General features: G+C 36.7%; 2 protein-coding genes across 2 annotated transcripts in view; both read left to right on the top strand.

Annotated features, from left to right (window-relative positions):
* Window positions 1-552: 552 nt before the first annotated feature.
* LOC139971100 (eosinophil peroxidase-like) lies at window positions 553-16,024 on the top strand. Its single transcript, XM_071977299.1, has 13 exons — window positions 553-621; window positions 3,520-3,571; window positions 4,642-4,703; window positions 5,193-5,385; window positions 6,135-6,325; window positions 6,809-6,970; window positions 7,579-7,818; window positions 8,259-8,650; window positions 9,487-9,767; window positions 10,100-10,270; window positions 10,953-11,122; window positions 11,646-11,766; window positions 12,388-16,024. Exons 2-13 carry the CDS (start codon window positions 3,561-3,563, stop codon window positions 12,926-12,928), a joined length of 2,535 nt encoding a protein of 844 aa, XP_071833400.1. The 5' UTR covers window positions 553-621; window positions 3,520-3,560; the 3' UTR covers window positions 12,929-16,024.
* A 2,681-nt stretch (window positions 16,025-18,705) lies between these two features.
* The window catches only part of LOC139971582 (melanopsin-like), a 3,782-nt gene continuing 1,884 nt past the window's right edge, over window positions 18,706-20,603 (top strand). Inside the window, exon 1 of the mRNA XM_071978196.1 lies at window positions 18,706-20,603. This exon is cut by the window's right edge and continues 1,884 nt beyond it. Within this exon, the coding sequence (XP_071834297.1) occupies window positions 19,737-20,603 (867 nt within the window). The 5' untranslated portion in view covers window positions 18,706-19,736.

Consider the following 20,603-nt stretch of genomic DNA (forward strand, 5'->3'; position numbering starts at 1 on the left):
GGTACGGAGAGGACGATGAGTGATGTACTACATTCGTTCCACCTTTAGTATTTATGGTTTTCCTGACCCATCCACCCATTTCTGAGATCTTGACAATATTCCCATAATATAAGGAGTATTGAAATACACAGTAAATCATCTTGTCTGTTATGTAATGTAACTAGGACTCTGGTAATTATATAACAAATAAAACTAATTAAAATACTGGACAAAACACGTCATTAATCAGTTTCGTCACGTGTTACAAAAACTTTTACATCATATACAGTTATGTGGGAAAATAGAAGTTTCTCATTGTGAGAACCAGAAGTCTACTTGCGAAATATGGCAACTTTTAGTGAACTGAAATGCACGATATATTGATTGTTTTTTCTCTTTGTATAGTTCTGTTCAAGGCTGACCAGTGACGTTGGTTTCTACAGGGCGTTAAATTTCAAAGAACTTATAAACACTATATTTTGATATATATGTATATATATATATATATATATATATATATATATATATATATATATATATATATATATATATATATATATCGATAATATTGTCATGAATACAAGAAATAACAAATAGCTGGTGTGGGTGTCGTTGTTGAATTCTGCTGCGAGTATTTTGAAGGTTAGTTATTTTAACATTTTCATACGAGCTAAATAATGTCTCATTCAATGTTTTTTTTTAATAACATTAATTTAGGTGATGCTCAACATTGACACACATTGTTTGAATATAATAGACTATTTAAGTCATTCTTGTGTCCGCAATAATGAAGCAAATGGATATATAATCGTTAGGTTGAAAATACCTAAAGCGGATGTTGACTGGAAATTTTGAGGAAGAACAACTTAGACACAAATATGTTGAATAGTTCTCAAAATCTATTTACTGAAAGCTATATGACAAGATTGAACTTGAATAAAATGTAATGACAAAAATATGGTCATAAAGAAGAGTATACGCGCCTATGAGGAGAAGAGGGCTACGTTATTTTTAAGCTCAGAGACAAAAAACAAAATTTAAAAAAAGAAAACAAAATTTGACATAGAGAGAATGGATGGTCATGTATTTGGTTATTTTAATCATAAATTTTGAATTACTTAATATTTTAACTCTAAATGACAATGTCACATTGATATTCTTGTAACATTGAATTTCAATTTGTTTACAATATTTTGGCAATCAAGGGCTGACATGTTATGGAAATAGAATGTCTGTGGTATGTGGAAACACTTGGTTACAGTGAGACAATTTGGTAATATCATCGCGAAAACAAACGAATTCTCATGTCTGTTAACTGCATAATTATTGTTTTCTAAAAGTTTAATACACACTTAGACAACGTAAAGTAATTATGGTGTTATATAATGGCCGAGCAATATCAAAACTGTTTGTTAAAGGTTCCGATTATCGTGACTAGCCTATAGCAAAGAATATTAACTCAGTATCTTTTCTAAGGGTCCAGATTGAGAGGAATATCGTATACTTCAAACATGTGAATATAGATGGATGAAAATAGACTTTATGATTAGTTAGAAAAAAGTCAATCTTTTAATGGAAGGAACTGCAATATCATACCAATAGCGACGAGATAGTAACTGGAAAACATAAATATACATTTGTAAGGAACAGTAGAAAAATGATCGTGTCGAAAGGATATGTAAATTTTCATACCTAGTTTTCCTCCACTATTGTATTTTTCTGTTCATTTCTATCCACGACTCTTATCTGGCGTATGCCTTTTATTCGTGCTTAAAAGGATAGGCCATCGAGACTAAAGTCTCCAGCGATTTCATGGCTTCTTATTGAGCAGGTTTATGTGGTAAAATTATGATTTACAGTCTTTACGGGAGTTATATATTTCAATGTATGCCCTCTTTCATCAATACAACTTTTACTGTGATGGCTATGATGGTTATACAGCAAGATAGGACTTTCTTAATAGTTGACATACATCACAAGAGAAACATGGTTTAGCCGTTGACAAAATATAGTACAAGTTGACCACGTAGATACTTTGTAAGGTAAAGTATATGTTTGTTTATTTATTATAGGCTGCAAAAGCAGTAAGAATCACATTTAATATTATCAAGACTCAGATTCGACTAAGCTTGAACGTTGACACCAATAAGGAGCTGGTATAGTCGGCCCGACTGAACCGTCGATTATATTTCTGTTGGTAATTTTCACAGTCAATGTTGTCAATTGGTATAAAATGGTCTTAGTCGCTGAACAGATGTGTGTACAACATTTCAAAAGTCGAGAGACCAAATTCTAAACTGACACCGACTACTTCAGGTGGAGGAATGAGGTTTTCTAAAAAATAGCAGGAGGTGGTTACAGGATTTAAAAAAAAAATAGGGGTTGTGGCTATGGGATGCATGTAGCCGACTACTATATAGAGAAGGGGCATATCTGAGGATCCTTTCTCTATGAAAGTTCCAACTTCAATTGTTGCATTCTGAGGCATATGTATGATTTAAATAACAATGATTCTTAAATTGGTCTAAACGCAGGGTTGTTCTTGAATTTTTGTGTTGTGTTGAAAGTGGATGTAGGTCCTCCTACCACCAGCACATCTCATACATCACGCTTGATGTTTTCATGGGCCAGGATGAGTGGTCTAACTTTTCCCCGGGTGACGATGGGGGTAGAAAGGGGAAGATGACCCCTTGCCACCCTTTCTCTCTCTGCGCAGACCAATACCACTGTACGAGAGTAAACGATCAGGTTAATTTGAATTCTGAGTATTGCGTTTAAAGGTTCTTCCCTTCTATTATCTTTATTTCTTTGACATTAGAGAATAAAGGAGATATAGCCAAAAATAAAGGGAGGGAATAAACATTAAAAAAATGCCTTTAAAGTACTAAAATACAATTCTTCTCTTTAATGTATAGGAACTTGTTAGCGTTGTTGGTTATTTTCAACGCTATGCCTTAACAAATGGGCAAATCAATGATATAAATTGTATCCAGTTATTTCGTAACTTTTAAGTATATGTTTGAAGGGAACATTATCGAACATACCAAATCTTCAAGGCAATAAATTCAACCTTCTGTTGTTACATAATGAGCTGGTCACGTGACGTTTTGTGGTTTTTGTTGCAGAAACAGCTGTTTTTATTTCAATAATTGGTTGAATGAATGTCGTAATCGTTGTAACACTGAACATGTTTCACTATGATAGAACAACATGCGCTCTTAGGAGAAATGTTTGTTATCTTTGGTAACACTTACTTAGTAAAGGAGTGGAAAACTGCAATTGGAGACACTTTAACAGTAAATCATACCTTTCATTGAAATAAGCTTCTATGATACTTTTTTCCAGCACAAATACCAAACTGAAACTGGCGAAGTAGCTAAGCTTCAAGCAAGAATTTCAAGTATCGGGTCGTGCCTCTTTATTTGAAAAACAAGACATAACTGTATACGGGGGTTAGATAACGGTCTAAAACCGAATCTTGGTTTATGGGGTTAAATAATTGTGCTACAAACATGCAACTATCTCTTCGTTTCTCACCAGAATAGTTCAGCGTGGGAGCGCGAGATTAAAGGTCATATGAGATGGCTTTTACGTAAGTGTTTCTATGAATCATTTTGTCACATGTTAATATTTAGGCCTAAGTAGCCTAATATTCAATAAGCTCATATTGTGGCTACAGTGAGTATATATATGCAACAGACCATTGAGGAACTTTGATAGTTACATCCATTAATAGTGCACAATCCAACGAATGCAATCAGAGCCAAGCTTCTCTATGTATTCCGGATAGGAGACTTCAGAAACATCAACTATGCTACAACACGTCTGGCTGGCGTATAAACACGTTTAGCAACGTTAATTCTATATTTTCGTTCATAAAAGTAAAAATCCATAGTTTTATAATGAGAAGTGACAATTATTTTGCCGGTTTAATTTTGATTAATTATATTTATGATCATTAACAGCCCATCCACCCTGTTGTCTAAACGATTGCAAGTGAGTGTACTGGCTTGATTCGATGTCTTACGACGATCCGTTTAAACTGCATTGCACTATTGCTCAATAACCCCTACGGTCGGTTACTTTAGCAGGAGCGCCATTTCATAGCTCTCACCATTATATTATTGTTGTGGACAAGAATTAGCAATTGACACCTTCGTTCGTAAAGTACTTACAGTTCTCTTTTCGTCACCATCAAGATTGCTTCAGAATTTGATTACATTTATCAAGTTGTCCGTCAGATTTCTGTACGAAATATCAGACACCCTAACATTTAAGTTTCGAAATTTATTTTATGAGAACAACTAGGGTTAAAACAGAATAGTAACCAACAGCCGTAAAGTTGTATAACACATTTACATTACAAAATTTTACCGTTTTAGTATTCTTGACTTATCTGTAAATTTGCATTTTAATTGGATGGTCTGATGATTTTTCAACATGGCAATATGATGTCCACATAATATTGTGAGAAGTTTATATGATTTCTAGCAGCAAGCGAGAGTTCTATGGTTCGAAAACATCCCTGCAATACTGTATTAATTGTTCAAAATATATATTTATTTTATGTTTAATGTCGAATATACGTCAAGCAACTTAAATGCATACAACCATTCAAATTATGAAAAGTACTTTAATTTTATTTATCATTCATTTTTACAGCATTCTTCTTCGCGTCACAATTTTGCTGATCGGAATATCTCTCGTTGCTGCAAACAACGAGCGTAAGTTTCATGGTTATCTACATTCAGTGAAAAATGCCTTCAAATACGATATTTGTCAAAGTTAAAACATTTCTATCTTAATTAGGGCGTTTTCAAATATTTATGGAAATACATAAACTTGGAATTTCGTATTTTTTCCCTGAAATTTATAAAATTTGACTAAGTATCCGGAATTTCCTGGAAGTGAACATTAATAAGTTCACAGTTACCTTCAGTGTTGAGCTGTGTCAAGTAAATATTGACAACATTTGAAAATTCGTGCGATTAAATTTTCACTAAATATTTAAATTAAAAATTAGCCATTATAGTTTTGAAATCGCAGTTGCATTTTTCTTGTACTAACATAACGCTTACACGTTATCGGCGCTTCCATCGTTAGCGAGGTTGTCAAACAAAAATTATATGAAGTTACAAAAAATTATTTAAGAGTAATCCAAGGGTAAATTAAATGGATTTGAAGGATTATTTTTTTCCTTATTATTTGTTAAGTCAAAGAGGTACACAGATGCAGCAGAAGTGCGCAGAATGTTCTTGCAAGATTTTCCAAGGACAAAATGCTTCACGTTCGTAATCGAAGAGGGACGGCTGAAGAAACAAGTCAAGAATTTCTCAAATTCATCTCAGAGATCGAAAGCTTCGAGAGGAGTATTCTGTCGCCAGAGATTGATGATGACGAGAGAGAGTAAGTTTAATCTACGAATTTAAGAAGCTTAACAAACAGTCATTATGTTACATTTAAAATAGGTTATTTGACGTCATAACCTTAAAAATATCTAAATGACGAAAGATAATAATTCCAATAACATCCTTTTATTGTTTGCGATTTGGAAGTTTACTCAGGTATATTTGTTAGTAAAAACTGTGGATTGTATGCCTGTAAAATTGTATGATTGCAAAAGACATATAAGAAAATTGGAATTTACCTTCAAAACATTTACGGTTTGGGGTGGGGTGGGTGGTGAGAGACCTTGTGAAAATTAAATGACCATTTTATGGAGAAAATAATAGTTCTAATTATACAGTTTTGTTTTTAGGGATTTGGTAGTTAACGCAAGTATATAGCTATTGTAAAGACTGTGTTTTTTCATGTCTGTAAAACAATGTATTACATAGCAGAAAATTGGAATTTAACTTTAGATAGGGATTAAGGTTGAGGGGGGGGGGGGGTGGAAGCTGGCTAAGCAAAAGCGGTGGGGCCCTTGTGAACATAGGTACAGCTGTTTGAAACTGCCACTATGTTAAAGCGATCGAAGTGAAGGTCAAGTTGTTAACCACATCAATCATCTTGTCAATGTCACCATACTTTAAATGCGAAAGCATAAATTACTCTCTGTTGACCCTTTTTCCTGGACAATTTGGTGCAATTTATATAAATGTAAACCATTAACTTCCGAAATCATGTTGAAGTTGCTGCTTTGGTACTCATTTCAGGAGCCTTAAAAGGAAACATCGCCGGCAGCTCAGTAAATTTTGCAAATGGGTAGGATACAATTCAGAGCCAGACAAAGAGAAGTGTGGCAAATATCGATCCATCGATGGACAATGTAATAATATCAAACATCCAAACTGGGGAAAAGCTGGGTATCCATACCGGAGATTACTGCCAGCGAAATACAATGACAGTAGGTGCATTCTAAATATACAATGAATTCATATTCGAATCAAATATACAACAGTAGTGTAAACAGTGTATCACGTGACCATGTATAAAAGTCGTTAATATAATGGTGAAATGATTATCGCAATCGGCCTTTTATATATATATATATGTGAAGAGTATAAAAAAAATATGCCAATTTGATGATTGAACACATCTGTGACGTTACTGATCATGTCATTGTCATTGATGTGCAATACGTTATTCTTAAAATGAATTTGACTTTCGACTAGCAAGAAAATTTCACTTATCGTTGAAAGTATTCTAGGTCGAGGTTATACACAATCATAAGTTTGCATCATTTTCATTTGAATAAGAACCGAAGATGAAAATTACGGTTTATGTAGGGATGCTTTTCCAATGTTTAGTTTTTTTTTCGTGATCTTTCCTGTTATTTATGCCTATTTCTGAGTTCTACATGACCTGTTATATTTTCTTCTTTTTCTAGGAGTTTCACAACCAAGATGGTACAATTCAAGTGCCAGAGAAGTTTCAAGACAGTTCGTAAATCAAGGGAAAGTGAAATTTTCAACTTACGGAGCTTCAGAACTTGTCATGCATTTTGGCCAATTTCTAGACCATGATATCAATCTTACTCCAGCTTCTGCCGGTATTACTTCACGACAAAGCAATCAAATTATTATATTTTATACGATTCTGGCTCATTGCTATTAAAACATTATAAACATGATTATATAGGTCTTCTAGTTTAAATGAGTTAAGCAACGATACAAATGAAGTTAATTAGTTTCCTTTCATTTAAGTCTAATTATACTCCCAGAGCTCCCTACGTGAGGCCTACTTTAGTTAAGTTATGTTCGATGAACATAAAACGTGTACTTTAAGGCATATTGCTATCTCCACAAACTGTTTGAACACAACTGTTTCTACAAACTGATTTCACTTACATGAATCACGTTAAAATGTCTTTCCATCAATAAAAGCTTTCGTCATTACAAGGAAGTAGATTAAAAATGTAAATCCTTTTCATAATATATGTTATAAAACTATCATCAATACATATTCGAAATATTAGTTATATTGAAGTTTCTATATAGATAAGCTTTCACTGAGCTCAGAAAATGTCCCTTGGTCAAATGAACAAAGATGAATTTTGGAACGACACTATTTATCCATGAAAAGTGGGGAATTATACCAAGTTTACCGTTTAAAATAACCTTAATGACCACCTCATCTATAATTTATATATGTTTGCAGCTGACTGCAAATGCGGAAATGACGAAGACGAAATATGTTTTTCGATCCCTTGCGAATCGAACGACCCAGTGTGTGGTGAAGAAGGTTGTATTCCTTTCCGTCGTTCGCGCCCAACGATCCGTGGTGACTGTCGTCCGGGTGCACGAGCCCACGAAAACACTATAACTTCATTTGTCGATGCTTCTAATGTGTATGGAAGTTTCCAAGAAGATATGGATGATCTACGTGATGTGGAAAAAGGTATCTGGTTGTTTGCTGTTAACATTCAAATATGTTTGATCACGCTTAAATATTTTCAAAAAATATACTGTCATAATAGCCCTATGTGCATAGAATTTTTGCCATATTGGGACTAAAGTAGTACTGAAAAACTTTGTTTTAACTCATGTCGATAGTATCTTTGAATTATGTAGACAGATCAATCAGTCCAATCATCTACCAATCAATATTCAATGAATGTTATTAAAATAATATGACGGTGCCATTTTGAAATACCCCCTTTCCTCGCAAGTATAGTGTCTTCTCATTTATCCATGTCGACTTTGTCCCGCCTTTTCTATTTCAAGTGTGTGATAAATTGATCTTGACATCAACAAGAATGTTGCATGGAATATACCTTATGAACGATTAATTCTCAAGTAATATTAGATCCCATTTCCATCTCGTACCTTTGGCAATAGGTAAAGGAAAGATGAGAGTCGAGACGCAGCCAATCGACGAGGGTCATATTCACCTTCTTCCTCATGATAAGGAGAACGAAGAGTGCATTAGACCTGGAGATGAAGATGACAAACACTGTGGGAAAGGTGGTGACGTCAGAGCTGCTGAACAGCCTGGTTTGACGAGTCTTCACACAATGTTTGTGCGGGAACATAATAGAGTAGTTAATGTGCTGAACAATCTACATGAAAATTGGGACGAAGATCATTTCTTCCACGAAACACGACGCATTATCATCGCACTTATGCAGAAAATAACCTACGATGAATTTCTTCCATTAGTGCTGGGGAAAGAGACGATGGATGAGTTCAAGTTGGGCTCGTGGAACGGATACGACGGTTATGACAAAAAGGTATGTTCTTTTCACGGTCACTTTGTAATTGATAGAGGGCAAATGTTCTACTTGCTGTCATATATATCTTGCTTAGTTTTTGCAGGAATTGGTGCTGACATTTTACCATGTCAAAACAGTCAATAACGTTCTGTCAGAAGTGAATGAAGATTTTACCAGGATAGGAATGCTGTAATTTTACTTCGGACTTTTCAATTCTCCTCAATGAAACATGTTTAGGAGAAAACTAAAGTTTAACATTTCCAGCCATAGTATTTGACAATAAACGAGTTTGCAGTGTATTTTTTTTTTGGACAATTTTATATCTCAAGTAGGCTAAGTATAATAGGAAAACGAGTACAATGGATGATGTGAAACCCTGTCTGTTTACAGGGATTTCTTTTCTGCTTAGAGCAGCAAACAGGTCAAAAAAGATGACCGCGTTTAAAGAGGAGGGTGGGTGAAGCCACCCGATACTAGTTACTGTACTAGCTATGAATATCGAATGGTTAGCATCAAGGGACGGTTGGTGGTCTCGAAAGGAAGGCCCTTAATTGTGCAGTATGGAGGTGAACAAATAAAACACGTTATGATATGAATATATACGTATATCTGTATAGGGAATAAGCCTTCATTTGTGAGGCTGTTTTAAGGAAGCGACGGATATCATGAGAGAATTAAGTAAATGAGTTCAGTGAATCAAAACTTTTATTATATATATATATATATATATATATATATATATATATATATATATATATATATATATATGTATAGATATATATCTATATCTATATCTATCTATATATATATATATCTATATATATAATGTGTAGTTTCCTTTGGTTTGTTCTTAGATAAATCCGACATTATTCAATGAATTTGCTGCGGCCTTTATGCGTTTTGGTCATAGCTTGATCCCAGAGAGACTTAAACGTGTTACCTCGCTTTACGTCCACGACGACTTCCCCTCGATCGATCTTCGCAGTGCATTTTTCAATGCTGCTCACATGTATGAAACAGAGCATGGCTCCATCTCTTCGCTTCTGCTGGGAATGATAAGCAACAACTTACTGCCTGTCGATAAACATTTCAGTAAAGCCATCACCGATCATCTCTTCGAAGACCCACTAAATGGGTTAGTATTTCATAAATGATCACAAGTGACTGACGGCGGTATACAATTTATATTTACCATATCTGATAATCTTGATAATCATACTGGTTAAAATGCCTTTATTGCAAAGTTCTAAAGGTCTAACGAATTGTATAAGTGATCTAAAACAAAACATTGCATTTGATAACCAAATCGATGAAAAAGTCGTGGAACCTAATTCTTGTCATAGATTTCTCGCAATTTCTTCGTATGGTGTCTATAATTGTTGATATCAATGCTCAGTGGAAAATATGACAATAAAGTACGCAAGCCTAAAGTTTTTAATATCTTAAATAATTCTCTTTTCTTACCAGAACGGGTGGAATAGACCTGATTGCACTTAATATACAGCGTGGTCGTGACCATGGTTTGCCTGCTTATACAGAATACAGACGTCACTGCGGATTGTCTGTGCCAGAGAGTTGGGAAGACCTTGTTAAAATCATCGACGAAGATACTGTAGCGTCACTCAGGACATTGTATAGGTAATGATTACTTACTTCAGACGCAACCTCAGAACCAAAACTACATTTTACTCGAGTAGAAAATGAGTAATTATAAAAAAATTTTTTTATTAGTTCCGGTAGGCCTGCGAATATGTCAAATCAGGACTAGATTCATACCGTTCCGTATGCCATTACATTACATTACGATATCATCGAGCCTACATCTATGTCAAAGCTGCCATTAGTTTCTTATTTTACGATTGATTAAATCATAACCTACTTAAAGATAAAGTTAATACGGCTGCTAGGAAGGAATTTGAGAGGTTACTAAATAACATCCATAGAAATGAAGGACACCCACTCCATTGTGCAATAAACTCACTGTGCAATAAGACAAACTACAATTTGAGGAATGCTGCAATAACTCCCAGATTCAGGATTGAACTTTATAGGAATTCTTTTGTTTATAGGGTGTCCATGTTCATACAGCATGGTGCTCTAGAACCATTGTTGTGATTTTTTTCAGTGTTATGTTTCGTATTTAGTATTTTATATCTTTATCATAATTTTATTTATTTACCTATTTATTAATTTTTAATGATTTATACTGGAAATAAAGAATTGAATTGAATTGAGCTAAAGGCAGTATTTCTATGACCACTAATTTCATTCATTGGATTATCAGGTTTAATTATTGGAACCCTTGATTGATTTATTTCAGTAATGTGGACAAAATTGACATCTTCGTCGGTTATATTGCTGAAAATCCTAAAAAGGGAGCTCTCGTTGGGGAAACTGCCGCGTGCGTCCTTGGTAAACAGTTTCACAACCTTAAGTACGGCGACCGTTACTGGTACGAAAACACGGAGCGGAAAGGATCTCTCACAAAAGGTGGGCCTACTGATGTCAAACCTCAGAATAATAATTATTATTTTTAAATCTACCAATTATTTTATTTTTAGAATGATGACTAGAGGGTAGAGGCTGCGGGCGGGTGAGCAGGTTTATTTATACTTTATGTTATAGACAGCTAAGACACATTTACGGTTTGTCGTTCCGTCATCTTCTTTAAAATTCAATAAAGAATATCTTGTCTTGCATTGTAGCATATTAGATATTAATTTACGTCAATATCTATGACAGCATTAAACATAATTAGTACTGCGTTTCTCTGTGGCAATACAAAGGAGGAATTCACATGTACGTCCCTGTGTAATTGTCAAAATACAAAACAATTAGACATCTGTGGAACCAATATATTAATATTTACTACCATTGCAACATATGAAATCCTTGTTAGAAAATGCCCAGGCTAAATGGTTGGACTGGATACACGAAGGAATATTTGTAATATATATTTGTAGTTATAATGTTATTCATAAATTAAAAGATGAAATGGGATTTAATTTTCCAGGTCAAATAAAGGCGATACAGCAAGTGACACTTGCACGTGTGATTTGTGAAAATGTCCGAGTTGATTCTATCCAGCCCGCAGTATTTAAGGTTCCCGACGAAGGAAAGGGATCAAATAATCGGTAAGTCAATTGTCCAAGGAAGAGATAAGAAAGTGAAAGTAGATGTAAACAGGTATAAATTTAGGTGACATGATTACCTCATGTAATATATATTCCTTGTTTCTATAAAATATATCATTTTGGTAACACGACAACCAGAAAACTGAGATTTATTCGGAGAGATTGGGTTTGAGAAGGGATAGAATTGGGGGAACATTTTCCTATCTTGTTCAAGATTCGATCACATTTTATGTAAATTTTCGTATAGATGTCTTTAGAGTGGTATAACAATTATACCACCCTATGGAGTTTGATTATAACACCAGCCTGACTTAACTTCATTGAAGTTTATCGAGTTTGATATTTTCATTAAAATTAAAAATTAAAATTACATGAATACCGATGTATTTATATAGTGTTTTAAATATGTCAAATCAAGGAACACTGCACTAAGTAAACTCGAACATGGTTCTCTATTTTGCGACAACTGTTGACAGGAATTTTTGTCACATGTAACTAGTTGTATGGCCTAGGCACGTACACGCACTCTCGCACACGCATATGCACACAAAAAAGAAAAACACACAGTCACACATTTTAAAGGAAAACATTGTTTATGATCAATGTTTTTTTTATTTGTAGAGCATTCTACCAGCTGCTATTGGATGAAGGCTATCCAAACGATAGAGGTCTATTCGACGACTTCAGTAACCATCGAGTAGACTGCAAAAACTACAATGAAATACCTAAACTCTCACTGCAACCTTGGATTGAGGACGTTACCTTGGAGGAGAGCTCGACTGAGTCGAAGACCAGTAGAAGCTCGGGCTCATTTTCAAGTTCCAGTGCAAGCAATAACTCTGAAAATCCCTCAAGCTCTAGGCGAAGTTCAAGTTCGAGCGCAAGCAATAACTCTGAAAATCCCTCAAGCTCTAGGCGAAGTTCAAGTTCGAGCGCAAGCAATAACTCTGAAAATCGCTCAAGCTCTAGGCGAAGTTCAAGACGCCGCTCAAGCTCTAAACGTACAGATTATAGCAACCGATCGGATTCCACGAGACGATCCGATTCTAGTGGTAGTTCTTTCTTCAGAAGAAGCTCTGGTTCCGTGAAACAATCGAGATCTAGCAGACGCCAAGAGTACACACAAAATTCAAGTTCACGTTCCAGTAGCAGTTCAAGCTAGACGTTGACATTCAAAGGCCAGTCGTTTCACGATGAATCAATTCATAGAGTGAAGCAATCGGAATGCAACATTTTCTTTATTTTTTCAAGTAGTTTGTAATTGTGGTTTGGTTTTAGTAGATACATTAGTATAGACTTTGTCGCATTTCAATCGAATTCGAAGTCAACTTAAAAGGATAGTTCAAAGGAAAAAGTCCCTTTTGACGGATGAAAGAGGAAGAAATTGTAAGCATCCTGGTGAAGTTTGCATCCAATTCCTTTCGTACCGTATTCAAGATAACAGCAGTTGAGGCGTTTTGTACCTAAAGTGAATTTGAAGTAGATAGGTATGATAAATAAACTTTCCTCTGAACTACGCTTTTAAAGGAGACTGAAATAGACACTACAGTTACTTATAAAAACATTTTAGATTTTTTCACAATGTTCAAAAAGAAAGTAATTCGTGAAAATTTTTAGTTTTCAAATGTTTCCAAGTAAAATTATTCATCTATTCCTGCTGTGTGGAACTACATATTATTAACCCTTAACATTTATTAGGCCTCCGCCAAGGGGAAAATGATGACTTTTGTCACGAGGGCTTACATGTTAATTTTACATGTAATCCATTGTTTCTTAAAACTTTAACAAAACAATAATGAATGATATCTATATGTGTCCTACAAAATTTGATTGTGTATTTCAATTAAGTTATATCAGTTGAGGCAATAAAAGTTTATATATTTCGATTGAGTCTTGGTTTACTTAGGTGGCCTACTTGTCTGTGCATGTGCTTCACTAACAATCCCAGCCGCTTTGATTGATCATCCTTCAAATAATGAAATAGACTAATATTTTGAAGAAAAATACACCTATAGCGTCGGGTTCAACAGTTTACGACATAATGAACATTGATTTTGTGCCTACAGGCATGCGTCCTTTAATTAGTGTTGCGTTCATATATATATTTCTGTAAGCAGAGGTCCTCGGAAAAAAAAGATGTATTCCATGTAATTCCTACCTTTCTTAGACTAACTCCTAGATGTATTTTCAGCGAGCGACATTAAATTGACATAATTTCGATCTGTTCTGACCTTATTTGACACTCAATAACTTCAGCATGCAAAACATTTGAAATTGCCATTCCTTATGACGGTTTTTTTTAAGATCTTTTAAAGTAATAATAATAATAATAATAATAATAATAAAGTTATCAGACTAAACTGAATACAGAGGTACGGTATAAACTTTAATCTTTGTCGTAGGAAACGACGGTAACCTTTAACATCCGTCAGGCTCGCAAACGCAATAATCGTATGGAGTTGTCAAAACGGCAAGATCTATTTCAGCAATTTTGCTGTAATGTATCATTATGTTGAAAATTGCTACTAATATTTAAAAAAAAAGATCTTAATGTTTGACGACACCTTCCAAGATTTCCATACACGTACGTCTATACATGGCAAAGTGATCGTCTGCAATTAGGGTCATATTGGGGCAAGTAAAGCAACAACAACGGATATTTTTAGACAAATCCGTTCACCTCTCGCTTCGACAGAGTTATTGAAAGACATAACCAGGCCTGAATAGTGCTTGCTTTTTACTGCTGTACCACAGGTTTTTTCTATGTATTACAGGCAGTATAGCAAGTATAGGTGCACAGTAAATCGGATAGTTAGGTCCATGTATTACAAGGAGACCATTTAACTTACAAAGTGACAAATTTTGATGAGTAAAGCAGGATTATGGCTACGCAAAAGAATTTCCGACATCGCAATAAATTTTGGAGAAAATCATCTAGCGACGAGATCAGTTCAGTAAGTACATACGTCATACATAATATACAGATGTAAACATGGTATGTTAGCATACAGTAACATGTGACGTCATGTGGTTTTCCTTCTATTTATCTTTTGCTAGATTTATTTGTCGTGCTACATAGTGTATCTATTCATACTTACTATGAATAAATATGTTTTCTTCCATATAAGCTATGAAATAAATGAAGCCGTAAACAGAACTTCTGGCAATGTTATATTTGGACGATTTTAACATACGACACCCACTGTATATGTATCACAATCTTTCGTTCATTAACTTAATATACAACTTTCAACGACTAAATTTCATACCTTGATAATGAAGTTTACACAACGATCGAATATTATCATCTGAGAAGTGCCCTGAATACTTTAAACTTAGAATTAACTCTTATAAAGATATTTTGCCATTATTTCCATTCAGCGATAGGTCAAACACACGAACCACCAAAATGTGTAAAATTAACTATTTACGAAATGAAACAATCCTTGGTATATTCTTTCCTCAATTCCTTTCCCTAAACGATCATGTCAATCAAGCTATATCAATAACTGTATTAATCAACGAGTTAAATCAATAGTTATCTTTTGAATGTTTCTTGAAAGTATGAACGAATTATTGATACAAACATGCATGTATGATATTTTTTTCACCCCACTGCTCTTCACATGATAAATCGAACTTTTTCTAGTCACGATTAATGCGGAAAACTAAGAGCAAATCAGTATATTTAAATTGACTTTTAAATTACAGTTAAGAAGAGGCAAACCTGCACGCATGATAAATAAAGAAGTATGAGTTCTTTACTCCGAATTATTGGAGTTTGAAATAAAATAAATATTGTAACAGTACGAATAGTCTACGTATGTGCAATTCTTTTTACAAACTCAGAGCATAGCAAAAACAAAACCAGCCATCTCCATCCAACATGTCTTTCTTTCCATTTTTGGGGTATTCTTTGCTTTAGCATGATCTGAATCCGTCAGAATTATAGGTACAACGAAGTAAACTAAGTATTAACTCTTGTAATTGAAAACGTTATAAATGAAAGCAGGACAGGGTATTGGGATGGAAGTTCGGAAGGTTGTACGGAGGAACTAGTTTTCGCGACTCAATTTCTTCTTTTCCATGATGACGATACCTGTTTGCTTTGATATCCAGAGTTCAAGGAAGCCTTCCTTCTATTTGACCAAGACAAAGATGGCGTCATCAGTGCCAATGAACTAGAAAAGGTGATGAAGTTGCTGAACCAAGAAACGAGTGAGGAGGAAATCAAAGAAATGTTTGACGAGGCTGACACTGATGGTAAAAGCCAAAGACTGCGATAACCAATTTTGCTTTGAGTTGTATTTATCAAATAAACACGATTATAGTGTTGTTGAAGATCGCGCATTCTTTTCCAATAGCACGCTGGTAGGGTTGAAGTACGAATGCGACTGTGAGGGCGAATTGTTCATTTTGTAAATTTATTCTTTAACTGAGAAAGTGAGAAACTGACAAGTGAAAATCTCAGGAATAATTTGAAGTTTCGGGTGAAATGTTTAGGGCAGTTGTAAATAATTTAAATAACCTTTCAGATATATACACAACGACACATGTCACATCAAAGTATTACAAGAAGTCATTTTGACGGAAAACTTTAAAGTTACCGCACTTCTCCCAAATTTATCTCGATTATATTGTTTTACTTTCCCTTTAATATATAACTCATTAACTTGCACTACTTTAGCACTCACCTTCCCACCCACTCCTCTCCTCCGTTGAATTGTGGTTTAAATGATAAATTCTTCACATCTGTTTATAAATTCTAAACATTTTACATTAACATCCTATAAAACTATTTCCTAGACTAAAAGAGCACGAATATAACATGTAGATTCCAAATGAAAACTTTAAAGAACGATGGGTACATTTTGTTTCATTCTGGTCAGACTTTGGTTAAGTTACGTCACATCCTTGTGCATATTAATAAACGTTAAATATGCAGTAACCACAATTATATCAATTCATTCAGTTTTCTTTTCATAGAACAGTATTTGTCCCGATGTCTCTAATAGTCATTTAAATTGGCAGCTTTATCGTTTTTGACAGTTCATGATTGCGACCGGTACGTGTCATAGCTTGAAAACAGTTTCTCACACAATTTGTTTCAAAAGGAGATCGAGTTATCGATTTCAAAGAGTTTCTCACGATGATGGCGAACAAGATGTCCAAAAATAGTATTGACGATGGGATGAAACGGCCTTTCCCGAGTGTTCATTCCGGTTCCCTGGCCTCTTGCTAACTTGAGACACCTCAATTTTTATGTAGAAAAAGGGCACATTTTTAACCCTGAGGAAAAGTGGGGGGGGGCACGTGCCCCCTGTGCCCCCCGGTTCCGCCACCCTCTGGCTTGCTTATGCATTTCCTTCATCCTCGAACGTAGCTCCTCCACGAACTCCGGATACTCAACACCCTCCTCCTCTTCCATTTCCGGTAAAATTATATCAAGCGGAGTCCACACAGCCCTTCCAAACATTAGTTCTGTCTGTCTAGTCGATTCATGGACGGTAGTATTGTAGGCCAAGCTAGCGTACGGCAACCACGTGTCCCAATCTTTTTGATTCGGCGCTACAACCATGGAAAGCATTGTTTCTAGAGTTCTATTGAATCTCTCCACCATTCCATCTGATTGCGGGTGGTACGGTGTGGTCCTGGTTTTGCGTATCCTGAGTAGTTCACATGTCTTCTGAAAAACCTTGGACTCAAATTGCCTCCCTTGGTCGGAATGAATCTCTTCAGGGATCCCAAATCTACAGATGAAACGCTCAATAAGGGTTTTAGCTATCGTCACAGCTTCTTGATTCGGGATTGCCGCCACTTCCACCCACTTTGAGAAATAGTCAGCTATCACCAAAATGTATCTATTCCCCTTCGGTGTAATAGGCAATGGCCCAATGATATCTAATGCTACCCTTTGCAATGGTTCACCTGTTGCATATCTACGGAGCTTGGCTTTCTGCTTCGTCTTGGCACCTCTCCTCTGCTGGCATTCGGGGCAAATCTTACACCACTGATCTATATCTCGTGAGAGCCCACTCCAATAGAACTTCTTTCGTACTCGAGTAGAAGTCTTCCTTGCCATGAAATGGCCAGACAAGGGATGTGAATGAGCCAACTCCCATATTTTCCTCCGCAACACTTCGGGCACTACAAATTGTAACCACACCTTGTCACCCCTCTGGGATTCAAACTTGCGATACAATAGGTCGTTCTTTAAAACCAAGCTTTCCCACTGCAGCCAGTATTGTTGTAGTGTCCTACTTCCACCAGAAACTTCGCTCCACAATGGTCTCTTCAGGGTCTCCTTTCCTTGCAAAACTGGCAATATGTCTGGATCATCTCTTTGGTACTTTTTCAGGTCTTCAAGTGACCAGGGTGGCGGATGTGAAGTTTCCTCCTGCTCCACCTGCCCTTCTTGGATTGCAACACCACGACAAGCCTTTCTGTCGCTACAAATGTCAGCTCTCCCCTCTAGATCAGAGATTTCAGCACTCAAGCACTCCCTCTTTTCCAGCTTCTCGCAATGGGAACAGTCACAACAGGGTCTCCTTGACAGGCCGTCTGCATTATTGTGAACCCTCCCTGCACGATGCTCGATGGTAAATTCGTAAGAACCTAGAAACTCCAGCCATCGCGCTATTTGGCCTTCTGGTTGGCGAAAATTCATCAACCAGCGAAGCGCTCCATGATCAGTCCTAATCAGGAACTTCCGTCCGTACAGGAAGTGGTGAAACCACTTGGTGCCAGCAATAATAGCCAGAAGTTCTTTCCTAGTAACGCAGTAGCGCCTCTCTTGCTTAGACAGTGTCCTGCTGTAGTACCCAATTACAACTTCATTTCCATCCTGGATTTGCGAAAGTACAGACCCAACCCCTTGATCACTGGCATCTGTATCCAGTACGAACGGATCATCCTTGGTCGGGTAGCAGAGAACTGTACGATGGACGCACGCACCCTCTGTGAGATTCCCTGTGCGATGGACGCACGCACCCTCAGTGAGTACAGCTTCCCCTCGACGTGACGCACGCACGCACCCTCAGTGAGATTCCCTGTACGATGGACGCACGCATCCTCTGTGAGATTCCCTCTGCGATGGACGCACGCACCCTCTGTAAGATTCCCTCTGCGATGGACGCACGCACCCTCAGTGAGTACAGCTTCCCCTCGACGTGACGCACGCACGCACCCTCAGTGAGATTCCCTGTACGATGGACACACGCACTCTCAGAAAGATGTATAGGCAACTGCCAGATCGAAACTGACAGTCGCGTGCACACTTATAACACTGGTTGCTTCTTACGGTTCCTAAAAGTGCTGGTGCTCTAGAGCCTAATTTAAAACAAGATGAAAGATTTGGTGGGCCCGGAGCCGCCCTGTACTACTTCGTGCAGAAAATCCTACAATTATTTACGTCGAACAAGGGTCTAATCTCTTCAGGTGGTGAGCTAACAAGGAAAACGGTATTCTTGCCCTATATTTCTGGTCCACACCGCTAGGTGAGTGACGTCAAGGTTTAGATAAATATAACAACGGAATCGGGTTTTCTTCCTAATTACCAACCCGCAGAAAAACTGCCTAAGTATTTAGAAAGACAAAGATACTAAAATCTCACCCATAAATGATGGCAAACAGCTACAAACTTTTCTTGTTAAACCAATTAGCGGTTAGGGCCTAGAACACACGTCCGCACTTGTCTGAGTCTTGCTGTGAACTGGCGAACTCTTCAGCACGAGGCAGATTATAAGAGACGCGCAAGTTGCACGAGCGTCCACATGGGCATCACATGTCACGCTAGTGAATTAAGAAAGGTGTCGGGCGCCCTCGATTCAGTTAAATCAGGATGATCCGAGCTCCGTTACACCGTTATATTGCTCGTCACAAGTAACACAACCGCCGTTTCCGTTGATGAGTACGATATCCATAGAAGAAACAAAAATTAAAAGCGTTAAGGAGTCATTTAGGTAAAGAAGATGGATGCGAACGGAGTTGAAGTTACGATTTTACCCACCGATTCGCCTGGTTATGTTTTGGAAGATCCGACACAAAGAACACTTTTGTCCGTTATAGTGATACTTTTGGCGGCTGTTGGCATTCCTGGGAATATATTGGTTATGATCGCTGTGACTTTCTCGAAAAGATTGCAAACCAAGACCAATTCATTTGTCGTGAATTTGGCGTGTTCTGATCTTGCAGCGTGCCTCGTCCTTCCGTTCCAAGTTGTCGCTTTGTTGAACGATAGTTGGCCATTGCCAGACCAGTTGTGTACCTTTGTTGCTGTTGTTGCCTCGGTTGGTCTTGGTAGCAGCGTAGTCAATCTCGCCTTAATCGCCTTTAACCGTTTCACGTTAATAACTAAATCTCGTACTCACTACCACCAACTATATTCAAAGAGAAATCTTGTCTTCATGTTAGTTTCAGCATGGATCATTCCGATCGTCCTGGTTACGGTCCCACCCTTGTGTGGCCTTGGAGGAATCGGCTACTCGGAGAGATATAAGATATGTTCAGCTGACTCAACCCATCCTTTATCGGATGTTTACGCATTCATCAGCAGTGTTCTCGTTGGATTTCCATGTTTGATCATTATTATTACATGTTACGTCAAAATTTATCGCTTCATTCGAGCTAAAAATCGCGAGCTGTTTTCCAACAACGCATGTAGAGGAGAAAGCACTGGCCACGCCCAATCAGCGGCCTTCAAAAGACAAGTGAAAGTGACAAAGAACTTGTTTTTGGTGGTATGTTCGTACATCATCTGTATAATGCCCTTTGCTATCAACTGTTTGATACCAGCCAGCTACCCTTCCATTCCTTTGGTGTCGTTATTTCTTATCGTT

The sequence above is a fragment of the Apostichopus japonicus genome, chromosome 8 (genome assembly GCF_037975245.1).
Source record: "Apostichopus japonicus isolate 1M-3 chromosome 8, ASM3797524v1, whole genome shotgun sequence".
In the NCBI taxonomy this organism is placed as follows: Eukaryota; Metazoa; Echinodermata; class Holothuroidea; order Aspidochirotida; family Stichopodidae; genus Apostichopus; species Apostichopus japonicus.